The 16,588-nt window shown below is 29.7% G+C and overlaps 2 protein-coding genes across 2 annotated transcripts in view; both read right to left on the bottom strand.

Annotated features, from left to right (window-relative positions):
* LOC107445407 (immunoglobulin superfamily DCC subclass member 4-like) overlaps window positions 1–2,442 on the bottom strand; it is a 21,390-nt gene extending 18,948 nt beyond the window's left edge. The window contains exon 1 of the mRNA XM_043039674.2: window positions 2,285–2,442. Coding sequence (XP_042895608.1) covers window positions 2,285–2,327 — 43 coding nt within the window. The 5' untranslated portion in view covers window positions 2,328–2,442. The remainder of the gene's footprint in view (window positions 1–2,284) is intronic.
* Window positions 2,443–7,105: 4,663 nt separating this feature from the next.
* The window catches only part of LOC107445405 (mind bomb 2), a 55,198-nt gene continuing 45,715 nt past the window's right edge, over window positions 7,106–16,588 (bottom strand). Inside the window, exon 18 of the mRNA XM_043039675.2 lies at window positions 7,106–16,332. Coding sequence (XP_042895609.1) covers window positions 16,103–16,332 — 230 coding nt within the window. The 3' untranslated portion in view covers window positions 7,106–16,102. The remainder of the gene's footprint in view (window positions 16,333–16,588) is intronic.

Below are 16,588 nucleotides of genomic sequence, written 5' to 3'. Positions count from 1 at the left end.
CCAAGCCAAGAGTCAAATCAGGAATGCAAGCCCATTCACAACTGCCACACAAAAAAAATATACATATATATATATAGAGAGAGAGAGAAACTGTTTTGAGCTCAACTGCTATTTTCTATTTATATAAAGCAAATGAAGTTTTTAATCACGAAGTATTATCTATTCAAACACCAACTACTATCTTCCGTAACTACTACTGCTTCTCCATAATTATTTCGAAAATTATGATTAAAGCAAAAGCACAGATCAAAACAAATAAAATCGCCAATGATCAACATTAATGACCCCTCCCCTAAAAATATCAATACCATCCAACAAAAATACTAGTAATATTTTTTTCTAAAATTGTTTCAAAATACTCGAAACAACTGGGAATCGAACAACACTGCCACTCCACCACAAACTTTCTTAAGTTATCTCATCAGTATGGTTTTAAAAAGTACTGATTACCCAATAAATTTTTAATCGATGTACCACACACACACGAAGGGAACTCTTTCTCGTAATTTCTCTTTTGTTAAGAATTTTTCATTTTCTTCTTAGCATTTTCGTTTTTGTCAGTTTTATCTCGTGCATTGCATGAAATTGGCTTCTCTCCAGTATGTGCTTTTAAATGATGTTTCAAAGAGAATGTTCTATCACACAAACTGCATTCTGCTTCTTTTCCTCTATGAAAAGCATACCGTTTCTTTACATTTTATTCTTTATTTTTTAATCCTCGACCCCATTTATTGGTTTTACGACTACTAATGTTCAACTCCGTAGCCTTGTCATTTTGAACCCAATCCAGAAGACAAGGGAACTCCTGGATCAAGTATTAGGAGAAGTTTGCCTTCGTGGAGGGCGTTTTGATGGGACTAACCAGCATTTACGTTACATGGAAAGGAAAACCACAAAAACTATCCACGGTTAGCTTTACGGCAAGGGGACCCTAACCAATGATCCGTTCAACATTGAAGATATTTTACGTCAGCACTGTGGTCGGTGAGAGCCGGATGCTGGATTCATTCATTGCTGGGATTCGGACCCGGTTGGATCCTGTTCACCTCATTGGAAGGCGAACGCTCTATCCCCTGAACCATCGCGGCTCAACAGGATGAAAAATAATTCATTTCTTTACATTACAGTTATCTGTAAGAGACCATACTGCTGCACATAATGCTTGAATTACGCTTTCCATCAATATGAACATAAGAATGTTTACTTAAACTGACTTCCCGTGTCCTGCTACACTCACTACATAAATAAGACTTCCAATATAAGAAGTTATGCTTTCGTTAGAGGACAGGAATATTTTTCCAACTTATAAAACCAGAGCCTGACTAAGGCAGGGGCATACGGGGCCAAATCGAATAAAAAGTTTATTTTACGTTTCCTTCTTTCATGAACTTTTTTTAAGCAAAATATCACTACAGTGTAAAATTCTTTATATGTTAGCCTCTTCAATAATCTATCATATGAACACAAATAATCTATATTTCGTAAATCCATGGCTTTCTAGGGCGGAATTCAGTTAAATTTTCGCCATGACGATGCGCAAATTTGGTCAAAGAAAAGCCTGTATTTTTACATATAGCAAAATATAATGTGTTTACAAAAATACGGGCTTAAGTGAGCCATCGTAATTGCGAAAATTTAGCTGAATTCCGCCCTAATGTCAGCAAAGGATATGCATTTTTTGCAGCTAGATGACTAAGTTAAAAATCAGTTAATCCATTGTTGACCGTTTTATACTTCTTTAATTCAGGGCTTGTTTTTTATAAATGTAATATGCCTTGCCATCGGAAATAAAAAAAATTCAGTTAATTTAAAGAAAATAATAACTTAGTTAAAATAACATTGCTTTACATTTTCTAATTATAAATTTAAATAGCATTTTTGTCAAATTTTGGCTCTTCAGATCTCCTATATCCTTTTAATGATGGACATAGAATGGTCTGAAAACCAATAAAATGAACAGAACGATACTTCGCTTGACCATTGAAGGGGCTATTTTAGGTTCAATTTTCTTGTTATATATCTATAATGAGGTGAAAAATTTAAAGTTCGGTTCCTCATCTCTGAAGCAAAGGGGGGTAGGGGACTTTTGCCCTGGGCCACAATTAGGCCTTGTATAAAACTGTTAATTTGTTAATAGTACTTACGAATTTCAATACAGAGGAGTAAATTCGAACGTAGTGTATATTTTATATTGGAAAATCAACCGAGAATTGTATTTCTTTCTTTTTTGAAAGCATTAATTATACATTTTTTTAAAAAAATAATAAAACATTGTTGAACTTACCAGCGTTTACTGCGATAAAACAAATAAAAATTAAGAAAATCATGTCTGAGTTTTTAGGCAATTCTGAATGAAACTCTGAAAAGAATAAAAAAGGGGGATAAGTGATTTCAGAAGGATTGTTCTTGCAGTGATAACATTCATTCAGAAATCTTATATTTCTTTCCGATAAGGGAGAAAAAATGATAGCGGAATAATATATAGATATTATTTGTGGCTTGAAAATAATGTCATACTTAATTACATAATGATTACGAAAATAAAGATTTATTTCCGATATGGGGCTTATGAAATAATATGTAAGCATATTTTTGGCAATTTTGGACTCCGTCTCTGTTAGCAAAAAAGTAAAAACCTCTCCCATGCTTACGTAAGAAAGCCGCAACCCCCACCCTCTCTGATTTTTGCTTTGATTTTTTCTGCAGTAAACTAATTTTATAAATCAAAATAAAAGATGTAATTTCCTTTGTAACAAATTTTATGCTTTCATTCTCATTATAAAATTTTAAGTAGCATATTCTTTGGGACTATTTTAAGTCTTACTTCTGAGGTCAAAACTCTTAACTTCTGAAATATAACGAAGAGTTAATAATATGAAATAAGTAGAACTTTAAGTATTTCGAAATTTAAAATCACATTCTGTCAAAAATCAAGACAAATTGTAAGTATAAACTCATATTGCAAAGTGAGAGTGGATTTAATTTTTTTCTCTTTGCACGATTAAGTTTTTGAGGCATTTTTCAGATATGACAAAAATGGATATCGTGGTGTATTTCTTTATTAAATGTTCATTTCAACATATGGTAACATTTCTAATAAGAAAAAAGGCGTTAATTGGTTTGATGAATAATAAAACAAATTAGTAACTTCATGAAATTCAAACTGTGCATTTATTTGCGTCCCGCAGTGGGTTGATCGTTAAGACACGGTTCCCAACAGATCAAGCATCACTGGCTGAGGTCAGTGTGCGGGTGGGTGACCACTTGGATCAGTCTGCGTAGGGACCGAGGGTGTGCGGTATGGGTCCTCGTTAAACTATTCTATCGTAAAGTGCTGTACTTCGCGTGCAGGTCGTCGGGCTACCGAAGCGGAGGTGTCATCCCCTCTATAGAGGATTAAAATTGTGATGGCATGTCTTCGGATTGTTAAAATTTCCTAATAAGATTGGAATCATGCATGTGAATTTCTGTAAAGGTTATTGTCACATTTACACTTAATGTAAAGTGACAAATTAATTTCTAATTTTACTTAAGCCTTTAATTTTTCTTTAAACGTTATTCCTTTTTTTTCAATTTCGCAATTTTATTTTTAACTTTCTTGTTGACCTTTCTCATGGTCGTTGCGGTCATCGCACTTCCTGTGGGGAAAGTCAACCAACCCCTCTATTCACGCTTTTCTTTTTCTTCTTTTAATTTTAGGGGGGCTAACTAACCAATCTCTTTCCTTTAAATTTCAAACTCTCCGCCTCTTTAAAGGAATTTTTAAGTCTTTTTAAATACATTCTCTTTTTCTCGAGCCTTCGGGCAGGTTACCCTTTTTCTCCGAGATGTGGACTTCGGTCCGTATCGAGGGATCTCTTTTTTTACATTTTTTTTCTTTGCCTTTATTTTAAGTTAAATCCTTAACTGTAATCAATTTCTGTAAAATTTAAAATCAACTTTTTATACCTTTAATTTTCTTTAACATTTAAAGACCCTCTTAAATTAAGCTTCTTTCTATAAATGTCCTTTCAATAATTAAATTCTTTTCGCCTTTTTAATGCATGCCATAATTTCTGTCGTCACCCATTTCTATTAAAGGTGTTTCTACTGTTAAAAATGGTTTTAAAGACGTATTTCCACTAGTTATGTTGTTAGATATTTTTCTTAAATAAATCTTAAACGCAATTTAAAAATGTGTGTTTCATTTTGTCTTTATCTTGTCCTCCAGTATGTGTGCGGTGAGTACCTTTTTTTTTATTGTTATGGGCATGCATAAGTGTGATTTTATTAGTTTTTCTTATTGGAGACATCAGCTTACTGTTTAAATCATATATATTGTTTGGTTCCAAATTTGGTGATACCAAATCATCCAGTTTGTTCAAACCTCACACTTTGTGACCCTTTGGACCTATTGGGTTATTGCTATCCCACATTAGCATTGTACTACCACTTTCCTTAACGATCACATTCCCCTTTAATTTAATTACCTTTTATATATTTTCGGCCTTAATTATATTTATCACGACGTTTCAATCATCTAACTTTTTTTAATCATGATTTTATACAAATACATATACAAACCCAATTATTACTACATATACCAAATATTTCAATCTATTAATTACAATACATAAATAACTTTCTTTATACGCACCAAATAATATTTTTATTTAACAGTTACAGTTATTAATGTTAGTAGTTTCTTCAGTGTATTTTATTTCGTGGTATCTGTCATACTTTTGGCTACGAGGATTGAATAGAGATGATAGAAGTGAAATGTCATTTATCTGAAAAAAGAAAATTAATTTTATCCAGTTAATTTAAATCATGAAATTTTTTTTTTATATTTTGTTTAATTAATTCTTTTGACGATCATATGATTCGAATATTTTGAAACCAGTCGCTATTATTGTAAATATGACTTTCTAATTAATTTTTTTTTTCCTGTTAAGTTTCAGCAGGGAGACAGAATAAATATTTAAAATAATTTTGTTGGTTTGTAACAAAAAATGAAAATTTAGTTTAAAATAAAATTATTTTGAATGTCAGCTGACCAATTATTTAAATTTGCAGTTTTAAAAATTCAAGCACCTTAGACCTAATAAAAATGTGAGTTCCCACAAATGATTTTTTTCTGAGATGCCAACTTGCTCCAAACAGCAAATATATATTTTAAAGTGGTATATAATAGTGATTCTTGGTTTAATAAATTCAATTCAGTAGGTTCTTATCCTCCACTATTTCTAAATAATTCGTAGGCTTATATAATTCACCGCTTTATATAGTACTTATATCATGCTATACCTTTTAAAAAGCAAGCAAAAATAGTCAAATATTTGCAAAACTTACTTTGCAGTTATTTACCGTCTTTATTAATTATTTTGGCGTGTCCGGAGCAGTTGGCATCTCTGTTTTTTAACTGTGTAATTCGGATAAGTGTCATTTCAAGATAATTTAATTGAATATATTAAAATTACAAGAAAATTATGTATTTGAAACTTTCTTTTATAGCTTAACAAAAGAAGCAATTACTGCCGAAGGTGTAATCTTAAAAATTTCAGGTTGACAAATGAAGATCTCTGCTAGTGAAAAAATGTTAAGATATACACTATTCTTCACATAACATAAATAATAGGGAGGTAAAAAGTTAATAAACTAGGTGGACCGTATAACACCTCGCGTTTATGAATTATTACCTTCCTAAGTACTAAAAAAATAACTATTGGTTACGCTGTAAAAGCCTGAAATGTATAATGTTGCATCTTAGGTTGATAAATTAATACCTCTAAAAATACAAAATTATACACTTGAGGTTACGAACTAAGGTAGAACATGGGACATTTCACGTTAACAAAAAAATAATCTTTCCAAGTGTCAAAAATATACACTTGAGGTTGATTTATAATAACCGGAAGTGCAAAATAGCACACCTTAGGTAGATAAATAAATACCACAACAACTACATATATCCACACTTGAGTTAGAAAAATAATAACCTTATGTAGAACATCAAATCTCACGATCATAAAAAAAACAAACCAACGGTCGAAAAATACATTTGAGGTTGAGCTATAAGTTGATGCGTAAAATGATGCACCTTAAGCTGATAAAAAAATACCTCTACATTCATAAAAATGTGTACTTGAGTTGTATAAACCTTAAAGTAGTAAATATCTATCTCTCCACAGATGTAAGATTAAACACCTCTGGAGACTTATTTAAAGTAACCATTTGCCCCCTTTTCAACCTAACGACGCATTAAAATAACTACCTCATTTATACATTTGAAAAATACCTCAATTTTTACGTAAGGGTTATCATCAGTTTTAAAAGCAAGATCAACCTTTACTATTTGCAAGAAATAAAAGAATAAATTTTTAAGAATCTAAAATTTAGTAGTTGTTTTACACCAATGTGAATGTTTCCCCACATCTCTTGAAAATTTTAATGGCACACTATATAAGATAAAATAGTTATAATGGCACAAATGGAAATAGAAGTATAATTTTTTGCTCAGAAAATTCCAGACTTAGTCACGAATAAAGTTAAGTTAATTAAGACTAAGTTCGCCAACAGTTAGCACTCCTATGAGAAAAAACTAGAAAATAATTATTTCTTCTGTATATCTGACATTCCAATTTAAATATTTAAACGAGTGCCTGATAAGTCTCCAGATTATACCCCATTGTTGCGAAAGAGGGTCATTTTTTTAACATTCCCTAATAAATCTCTCTCAGACAGCAACGCCATTTGTCGATAAACCTTACATATGTAAGGTTTTTCGCAAGGTTAAAATATTTTGAAACTTAGTCGAAATAAGCTCACTTATTTCTTGTTAGAAAGCAGCAAACCTTGTATTTCTATCTTTTCCGTTTCCTCTTTTCTTCATTTTTAAAAACGTTGTTAATTTTTAGCATTTAAAAATACGAAATTTGGGAGACATCTGTATCGGTTGCCGAGCCAAAATAATCGTTAAGCTTCGATTTTCGAGCAATGGCAAGCAAAACAACTTAAAATGATTTTTTTTTTTTACAAATCTTGCAAGTTGAAAAACGGTTTGTAGTTGGCACAAATAGCGATACGGAAATATTTTGCAAAGTCGAATGAAATGATGCTAGGTACGACGAATTATAAAATATTTATTGGTGTGATGAATGAGATGTTCCTGTACATTTCTTAAGTTTGAGCATCGTGAACAAAACATTTATCCAATTCACACACACATTCCATCTGTAAATCGGGTGTCTTCTTCCTTACTTGAAATAATATATATAATCTTTCATTCTTTTACTTCAAAAATGATAATAGTTAACATTCATTGAGGAAGAGCTCTGGGAAGTCCACCCACTTTACATACATTAATTCACAACAGGAAGAAGCAATCAATCCATAAATTGGATTGAAGTGATAAAAACAGCGCAGAAAGGTAGCAGAGGAAACTATGAATTCAATGAAGAGTAAAATTGCAACCACTTATAAATTAAGTATAAAAAAATAATTGAAGACCAAGGGAGAAGAACTGTTTGTGTCCATTTTTCACATAAATATGATTGGGTATTGAGTATAGTTAAGTGCGGCGAGCTCTCTGCTTATAGCTCTGCGTTTATGATGATTGGATTGACACTAAGTTTGGACAAATCAGTAACTGGTAAAATCGGTTCCTTTTAAAAGCTGAACCATCCATTTCACAGCGAAGATGGCCACATTGTAGAAAAAAACCTTTCTTTCTGCTCGCAAAAACGTTCTTCCTCCTGGGTCTTCAATTACAATTAAATAAAATAAAAAAAATTCAGTAAATATTTCAGGATCAGTTATCGTAGCAAAATACAAGACTAACGTACTTAATACCTTTTTTATATTTTAAATTATGATACCATATACACACAAATATCCTGTAAACTAATAGTAAAACATTAAAAAAAAACAATAAATCATACAAAAATGAGCAAGTTTTGTAATATGGAGCTAGCACAGCATGCACCAAATTGCTCAAACTGTTGTCGTACATAAAGAGTTGTAAAAATTCAATTGATTTAATCAGTAGAACTCTTATTTGTAATGGAAAACATTAAATGCCAATATGAACACTGCATTTTTGATAGTAACCTTATCTTTGAAATGAAATTGAGAGTCTGATTGGTGTAAGTTAGGTAGACCAGTTGGTGAGGTAGCAATGGTACCAGTTTCTGAAAATGATCCCCAATCAAGCATTATTGTTTGTCAAGTAAAGTTTTTTCAGATTGAATTATTTTAAATCTTTTTTTCTTACCAAATAAAGAATAATGGGGTCAGGTGGAAACTATGATTGAAACCAGATTGTATGAAAAGACTGCTGTTGAGCAAGATTGGAAAAGTGCCCCCACTGACTCCATGTTACAGAGAGATCTATCGAAATAAGCAATGTACTTGGTCAAAATACCTTCATCCAATTAAGAAAAGTTTGCATACATTGAGATAGATTAAAAGGAATGAAATACTATTTAATTTTTAAATACACAACCATTCACAAGTGCATAATTAGAGAGAGAGAGAATAAAAAAAAAAGAAAAGAATGAATAGCACCATTAGTATGTGAGAGTATCACAAAAGACCTAAGGGGAGTCATTAAGGGAATAACACAGAGCGTGACTAAACGAATGGTTACAAACATAAGCTTTCCACAGTAAAATCTTCTTACAAAGTGGAGTCATAAAACAAAGAACATTTTCTTTCAAGCTACATTTCTTCAGAACTGAGCATGGATTTTTTTCTTTTCAAGATTTCTTTTTTTCTAACAGTTAGTTCGGTTTTTGTTTTCTAGACATAGGTGTAGCATCAGAGGGGCACAGGATGGCACGTCCCCACAATAATTTTCCTAAACTTCAGAAGTTTTTGAAGTTACTTCTCTTTTTACATTTCAAAATAGCAACGATAATTTAAAAGAAAAAATATTAAGAAAGCAAATTTAAAATTTTGCATATTTTTTATATAATTTAACAAAATAATTTATGGTTATCACTTTCATGGTATTAATTTTTTTTAAAGTTTTTGAAACAGTTACAATTTGAACTCAACAATTAGAATGAAGCAAAATTTAAGCATTATTACTAATATATTATCGTAGTTAATAGTTACTTAGTTCAATTTATCCACAACATAATTTTTTTCATAAAAATTTTTCATTAACTGTAATAATGTTTAAAGAATTTTTATTTAATGGTAAAAGTCAGTTTCACAGCAGTAGTCAAAAACTACTAATTGTTGTGAAATTTTTAGTTTTCAGATCAAATGTTATAGACATACGTAATTCTTCTGTAAAAAAAAAAAAATCATGCGACCCCAATTTTTTTTTTCACACTACACCAGGACAAAGAGCATCGTTTACTCATTGAATCAGTAGTGATCATTGTCACTTAAATTAGAGTTTCATTAGTGAAATGCAGAGAATATTCCAATATCTCACAGATATATTGACTGCTTGATTGAACATTTGTTGTTATTAAGTTTTCAGTACAAAAGATTTTTTTTGTCCTTTATTATTCCTCTTCATAGGTATTCAAACCTCCACTTTCTCGTAACTCGTCCTTTGCTTTCTGACCCCCACAATGCATGATTAAAAGTTGTTTTACAAGTTTTAACACCCCATACAGTTGTCACCATTATTTCTTGTGACATTCCTAGCAATAATTTTACCTTGGCGCCAAGTTGGGCTAAAAATTGAATCAATACGGGTCCTTTATGAACATACACCGAGGAACCAATATTGGCTTTTATGGGGCCAATATAAGCTGAAAAACGAATATAAAATATCGGGTGACTGCGACAATTTTATGGAGGGCCGATATCGGGAAATAACGGCTCTTTCAACCCTTATTGAGCCAAGATCTGTGAATATTGGTCCAACGAGGGCCCAAGCTATTTTACTGCTAGTGATACTGTATATATCGAACTAAAATTACATGAAGCAGAGTATTTTTTGGCTTACATCAGGGCTACAGAAGGGCAAGTAAGAAAAAAAAATTTTTTGTTAATTCAAAACACAATTCTATTTTTTTGATCCTGAAAGTAAAGAAGATTTTGGTATGACCAGCCAAATATGAAACAATGCAGCACACTTTATTTACAAAACCAGACAATCCCCCCCCAACATACTTGCCAAGGTGCATTAGTAACATCGAATCATTTTTTAAAAAAAATTCCGATGTCATCTTCTATTGCAAAAGATTTTGACAAGGATGTCACATCTTGTTTGAGGTCTTCATTGCAAATTCAAGCAAATATAGATTTAACAATATTTTGTTTAGACAGGCAGATGTTGAAAGTCATTCCCAGTCTTTCCATGTGGTGCGGCATCATTACTTAATCATTATGAAAAACATTGTTTTTATAAGTAGTAATAATTTATTTACTTATTTTAACATCAAATAATTATTACACTTTTTAAAGAAAAAGTTAAATTTGAAAATAAATATTTAATGGAGGACAGAAAATTATTAAACTGCTCTTTTCTCAACTGATTTCAGTCCTCAGGACTGAAAGAGTGGCAAATATTATGTTCTGAGAATTTTTTCTGCGCACCTGAATGTCACATCACTCTAAATTTTGAGAAATGAAATGAATGTTCCAATACAATTCTTTTATTATTGCTCTAACAACAACTACTGCCTTTTAATGAACAAAGGAAAGAAAAAAATGCAGATTATTTTCATCTCACCAGCCATTTTATTTCAAGCCTGTCTCCAGTTTTTTTTTAAAAATTCCATAGTTTTGGCTTAATGGCTTCTGAATTGTTATTTATTAACTGTGCCTGGCACCATAAGAAATAAATAGCTGTCAACGTGGATAAGAAAAAATCCAGTAGATTTTATAAAATAATATAAATTTCATGATGATTGCTGCAAAATGTGCTAAATATTTTACACGTAAGGAATTTAAGACATTTTTATAGTCACCAAAATAGAAAAAAACTGGCAAAATCCAGTAGTCTACTGGAAAATCCTGTAGAGTTGGCAGCTATGGAAATTAGATTATAACTGTTGGCAGCTATGGAGAGAGATTATAACTGTAAAACATATTCAACAAAAAATGTATATAAAAAAAGAAAGAAAGTAATCTAAAGAGGAGATTTTTCGCAATAGCCCTTGTCTACACTCAAAAAGAAAAAACTTTGAGATGGGTGAAGACTAGTTGCAAATTAAATAAAAATATATTTATAACAATAATTTTTGTGCATTCAACTCAATGCAAATAAATGCTATGTTTTATAATAACTAATATCTTTGCTTAATAATATTTTAGACAATTTTACTAAGACTCCCCTAGAAAATTTTTTTGAGCAATTCAAATTTTAATTTCTTTTACGTAGAACATTTTAGAAAATGCATAATATGAAAAAGTATGAATTGTTATTTAAATGTTAAGTGTTTCAAAGAGTTATTTTGACAAATGGATAATACACTTAACATGCATCACACTTTTGAATTTGTCCATTTTGAATAAATTTTTGCACAGCAATTGTTTAAAATTAAAAATAATCAACAGACTATTACATAATAAAGAGAATTCTCTTACATAGTATACATGTTCAACAATAAATAATACTATGTTGTTTACATTAAATATTACTATTCTTTTGAAAACTACAGATTCTGATTGTTTATAATAAATATGTATAATGTTATAAAAAATGGTCAAATTACGATATAAACAGTTAAATATTTTGATGAATGTGTAAAACATAGTCAATAGAATCGGTTTAGTAGACTATAAACATTTTGATAAAATGTTAATTTATACTAAAGTATCAATATATAAAACTTCTTTTATAAATAAAAAGTCATGTAACAGCTAAGCAAAATAAACAAAAAGAAAGGAAAGGAAACACTATATAATGAAAATAGTTTTTGAAATATTCTTTGCGAGAGATTTTATCTTAAACTGATTAAACAAAGAGGAAAAAAAATATTTCAAATATTGAAAATAATTTTATTTATAAATCTCTTCTGAGCATAGAAAACTAAATATATGCATTGAATCTGGCATTTTTATCTTATGCAGCAATGATAAATGGGTAAATTATTGGAGTTAAACTGCACAGTCCAATTACTGTGCATTTACTAAATATTTTTTTTTTTTTTTGTAAAACCAATAGGTAGAAACAGTTCTAAACTACATGAAAGTATTATAAGCATTTTCTCTATTAACATTATTTCCATAAACCATTCATTTTTTAACACTTCTAATTAGTATTTCTAACAGAACAAAAAATATAAATTTGAAAACCAAATGCGTAAAAGCAATTTCAATGATGTCAATAAAAAAGCAAGTTCAATAAAATGTCTTTAAGTATAAATAAAAAAAATAGTTCATCATAATGTAACTAAAACTTTAAATTTATAAATTTATAGAGAGAGCAATATTAGATAATTCAAAAAGAAAACAGTCAAGAAATTCATAAATGTATGTACTAAAACGTACAGACAAAAATAAATATTTACAAATAAGAGTAGTAAATTTTATCACAAAATTATAATTAACAGTATGCAAGTATAACAGAATTTTTTTTAAACAGAAATGCTAATGGTTCTGAAAAAAAAAAGCTTTTGCCATATTCAAAGGAAACAATTGTCACAATGTACAAATCAACATTGGCAAATCGAAAGGATTCAGCATTTGTTAGAAAGACAGATCAGTTACTGTGCAATAAATTACATGTGTGAAAGAATATAAAAATATTATAATAGATAATTCCTTACTTTAATCTTTTTTTTTTTTATGAATTATATATTTAGATTAAAACATTAGAAAGTCCATCAAACTCAACAGTTTAATGAGAATATCAAACTAATAGCAGATTTAGCTGCAAAGAGAATCTAAGATTATTTTAAAGAAGAGTATTTATTAAAAACTGAAATATTTACACAAAGGAAACAAGAAAATAACAAAGAAATTAAAAAAAAAAAATTTTAAAAAAAGAAGAATGTTAAAAAAATAAATAAAAATTACAAATTAAAGACATATAATCTATGACTAAATGTCTTTTTCAATCCAAGCATAAATACATTATAAATAAAATATACAATATAATTAAATAACGAGAAAACTGAATAGGAAAGAATATTAAAAATATTAGATTCACCCTTAAGTCTTGAAGCACCACAAGTTAAATTTTACCTTTTAAATACCAGAATGTACTTTTAAATGCAGAATGTAATGCTTGAAAAATCAGTAGTTCCTTTTCAGGTTTTCATAAAAATAAATAAATTTTATCGCCAAAATAGAAAATTAGGTGCTTCAAAAGTTATTATTTTACAAATTAAAAAACAAAAAATATTGAAACACTGTGGACTATGAAAATAGCTTTTGGCCCCAAAAGAGATAATAAAGTATTTCAGAGGTTAATAATATTCAACAAATCAAATAAAGTTATTCAAAGAAAAACATTATAGATTAAAATATGGTAATAGTTTTCACAACCAAAAGAGAAAGTGAGGTGCTATAAGGATTAATAAAATCTAATAAAAAAATTTTTCTTTCAAAGAACACTAAAAAAAGAAACTACAGTGAAACCTCCAGAAAAGACCATCTCTATTTACGACCACTTTTGAGAGGCACAGAATTTCTTGCATAGACTTTCTGTTGAAAAAAACCTTTAGGAGAGACCATTAAAACCTCTCTCTCACCAACCAGACAAACATCTGCACCAAACGCGGAAAAGGTTAAATAAGGAAGCACCAAAAAATATCAAAACAAATAAACAGATTAAAATGGAATCAAAATATTTGTTTGATGCTCTAATTTAGAGAGCACTTTTTGAGAATACAACCTCTTGTTGCAGTCAGAGTGCTTTAAAGATGTTGGTGTCGATGATTTACTTTTACAGTTGAAAGTTAAATTAGAAAAAAAAATTATTTTAAAAAAAAAACAAGCACCTCAAACAAAAACTCTTCTCATCTTTTAAAATTAATTTTTATGATATAAAATTAAACGCAAACTTAATCAAAAAACATAATTGCTTTTTTATTTAAAACAGCTTTATCATTCATAATGGGTAAATTTGTTCTTACATATAATTATATCAGTTGGGATAATTTTTATAGACGCCAAATTTTATTCATCGATCAGTCTCTTTATACCGCCAACTAAAGTGGCATTTCTGTACTAAGAAAATGACATTGACTATAAACTAGAATTGTTTGCGAAAAGTCATGCACCTTCGATAACAATTGGAGTTCATGGAGGTAGGTTCTAAGAACAACGACCATTTTACTCAGGAATACGGAGAGATGGTCGCACCCGAGAGGTTTCACTGTATTAACTAATTTATGAAAACCTATAAGCATGAAATTTATAACATTACGGTTGGCAAAGTTATAACTAAGGTAATATATTAAGTAATAATTAATATCAGTATTGTCTGTGTTTTAGTCTTGTAATTAGATTTATTACTTACAAAATCAATGAGGTATCTTGAATATTCAATAGAAATAAAAAAACATTCACATAATACACATTAAAAATACATAACTGATAACTGAATTGCTTAATTTATTAAAAGCATAAAATATAGAAATTTGTAATAATTTTTGTCCTTTCTATTCAATTGCAAATTCATTAAGGAATTAATCATTTTATCAGACTACAACATATTTTGGTAACTAACCAACAATCAACAAATTCATCGAAAATGAATAATAGTATAGTACGAATATTTTTAGTGCCTTAAAGCACTAACTGAAATAGCAGTTCTAAGTTGCTATAACAGTAATGATTCAATCTTCTTTGAGAAAATATCAATTTAACAAATCAAATTAGTTATAACAACTGCTGAATAAAATTAATGACAGGTATATACACAAATGGAGTGGCTAGGTACAGTAAATTTGTTACTGCCATCTGTTGACTAACTTCGTAACTTGACTTTAAAGTCACTTTTACAACTTATTTATTACAGTTTTAATTGCTTCATAATTCCATATTTTATCTATTTACAAGGAAGAACTCCTTCATTACTGTGTTTGTACCCTCTTGCACATATTGGTTGCAGGTTCTTTGAACTACTGAAGATTATTTTCTTGTAGTTTGAGTTGAGTTTTAATAATGTATAATGCACTACCATGCCTAGGCACAACATTCATGATTAAAGTCAAACTCAGTTATTTTGAATGAAAATGATTTAGACAATAAAAAGGTTCCTTAAAGACTACCCTTAATATATATTTCAATAACCTAAAAAGTAATCACACATTGAGGTTCCTAATTAAAATTTAAGCAAGGAATAAATAGATATGCTATTGAAATCTAATGAATCACAGCTGAGGAAAGCAAGTGTACAAAATACCAAAAACCTGTTTGTTTGCCGGAGGAAACAGAAGGAGTTTGAAAAATAATATTTAGAAATACTTTCGAGTTTCACCCCGCAGTCAAGCAGGTTTTGATATTCAGCATAGCTGCTTTCCTTAATTGTGTTGTGATTAGTAAGATTTCAATAGTGTTTTTTTCTTTCTTTTGAATATCAATTTGTGGCTCACATGTACAAACACTTTTATCTTTAATATGGATTATAAAAATATACATTAAGAACAGTCTTTATCAAACACTCAGTACCTAATTAAAAATTTTGTCAGCATAAATTACAGGAACATGAAAAACAAATGAGTTATGATTATGGTGAAATTCATTCGTCCACAAAATAATACATACAAGTGTTAAATAATTAATTTAAATAAATTGCATTATAAATAACTTAAAATAATAAAAAATATATATCTTTATCATTTATGTCATTACTAGTGGTAAGTAATAAAATTAGAGATAAGACAAACATGTGCAGATGCATGTCTATAACAGGACTTCCACAATTGAACTAGAGAACATTAAAAATTAAATACAGCCTTGAAACTTATATATATATATATATATGATGAATGATATGATATCCTAAGCTGTGCTTTAATACTCAATGATCACATAAGAGGAGCATCAAAACTAAACCTCATGACGGCGTGGGTCAATGTTGTGCACGCCAATCGAATCACCATCACAGGATCCAAAAGGCAAACAATCACTTCAGTTTTTCTCATATTATTATTTTTTTCTTTAAAGAAGAAGGGGGATTAAAGAGAAAGTGAAAGGCAGATATTTAATAAAGATTAATCTTTTTCGTGATGGGCTTGCGGCACATATGGCAAATCTTTAACGTTTGTGCACATGCAACGCATGCTCCGTGTCCACACATAAATGCCACATTTCGCCGTCTCTCCATGCATATAGAACAACTGTGAGCCTCTTCAATTTCTTGAATCTTGCTTTCTAAATATCTCAGTCTTTCAACACTGGCTTGACGACCTTTAGAAGACAAGACTCTGCCACCTGAATTATGAAAAAACACAATTTAAAGTAAGCAAATCTTGTTACTTGTTTTGAAATAAATTAGAAACTTTAACATGGTGTAACAAAATGATAAGGAATTAACAAATTTGGGGAAGGAATGCTTCGTAAAATCATATAACAGAAGAAATCTCTGCCAATTGAAGACAAGACTATGAAAAACACAACTTTAAGTTTGGTAGTCACTAAATTTTGTGTTCTGCTTTTACTATAAGAATTTTACAATATATATATATAT

The sequence above is a fragment of the Parasteatoda tepidariorum genome, chromosome 5 (assembly GCF_043381705.1).
Source record: "Parasteatoda tepidariorum isolate YZ-2023 chromosome 5, CAS_Ptep_4.0, whole genome shotgun sequence".
NCBI lineage: Eukaryota > Metazoa > Arthropoda > Arachnida > Araneae > Theridiidae > Parasteatoda > Parasteatoda tepidariorum.
Note: the sequence above shows the minus strand (reverse complement) of the source record. Positions and strands in the feature narration are given on the sequence as shown.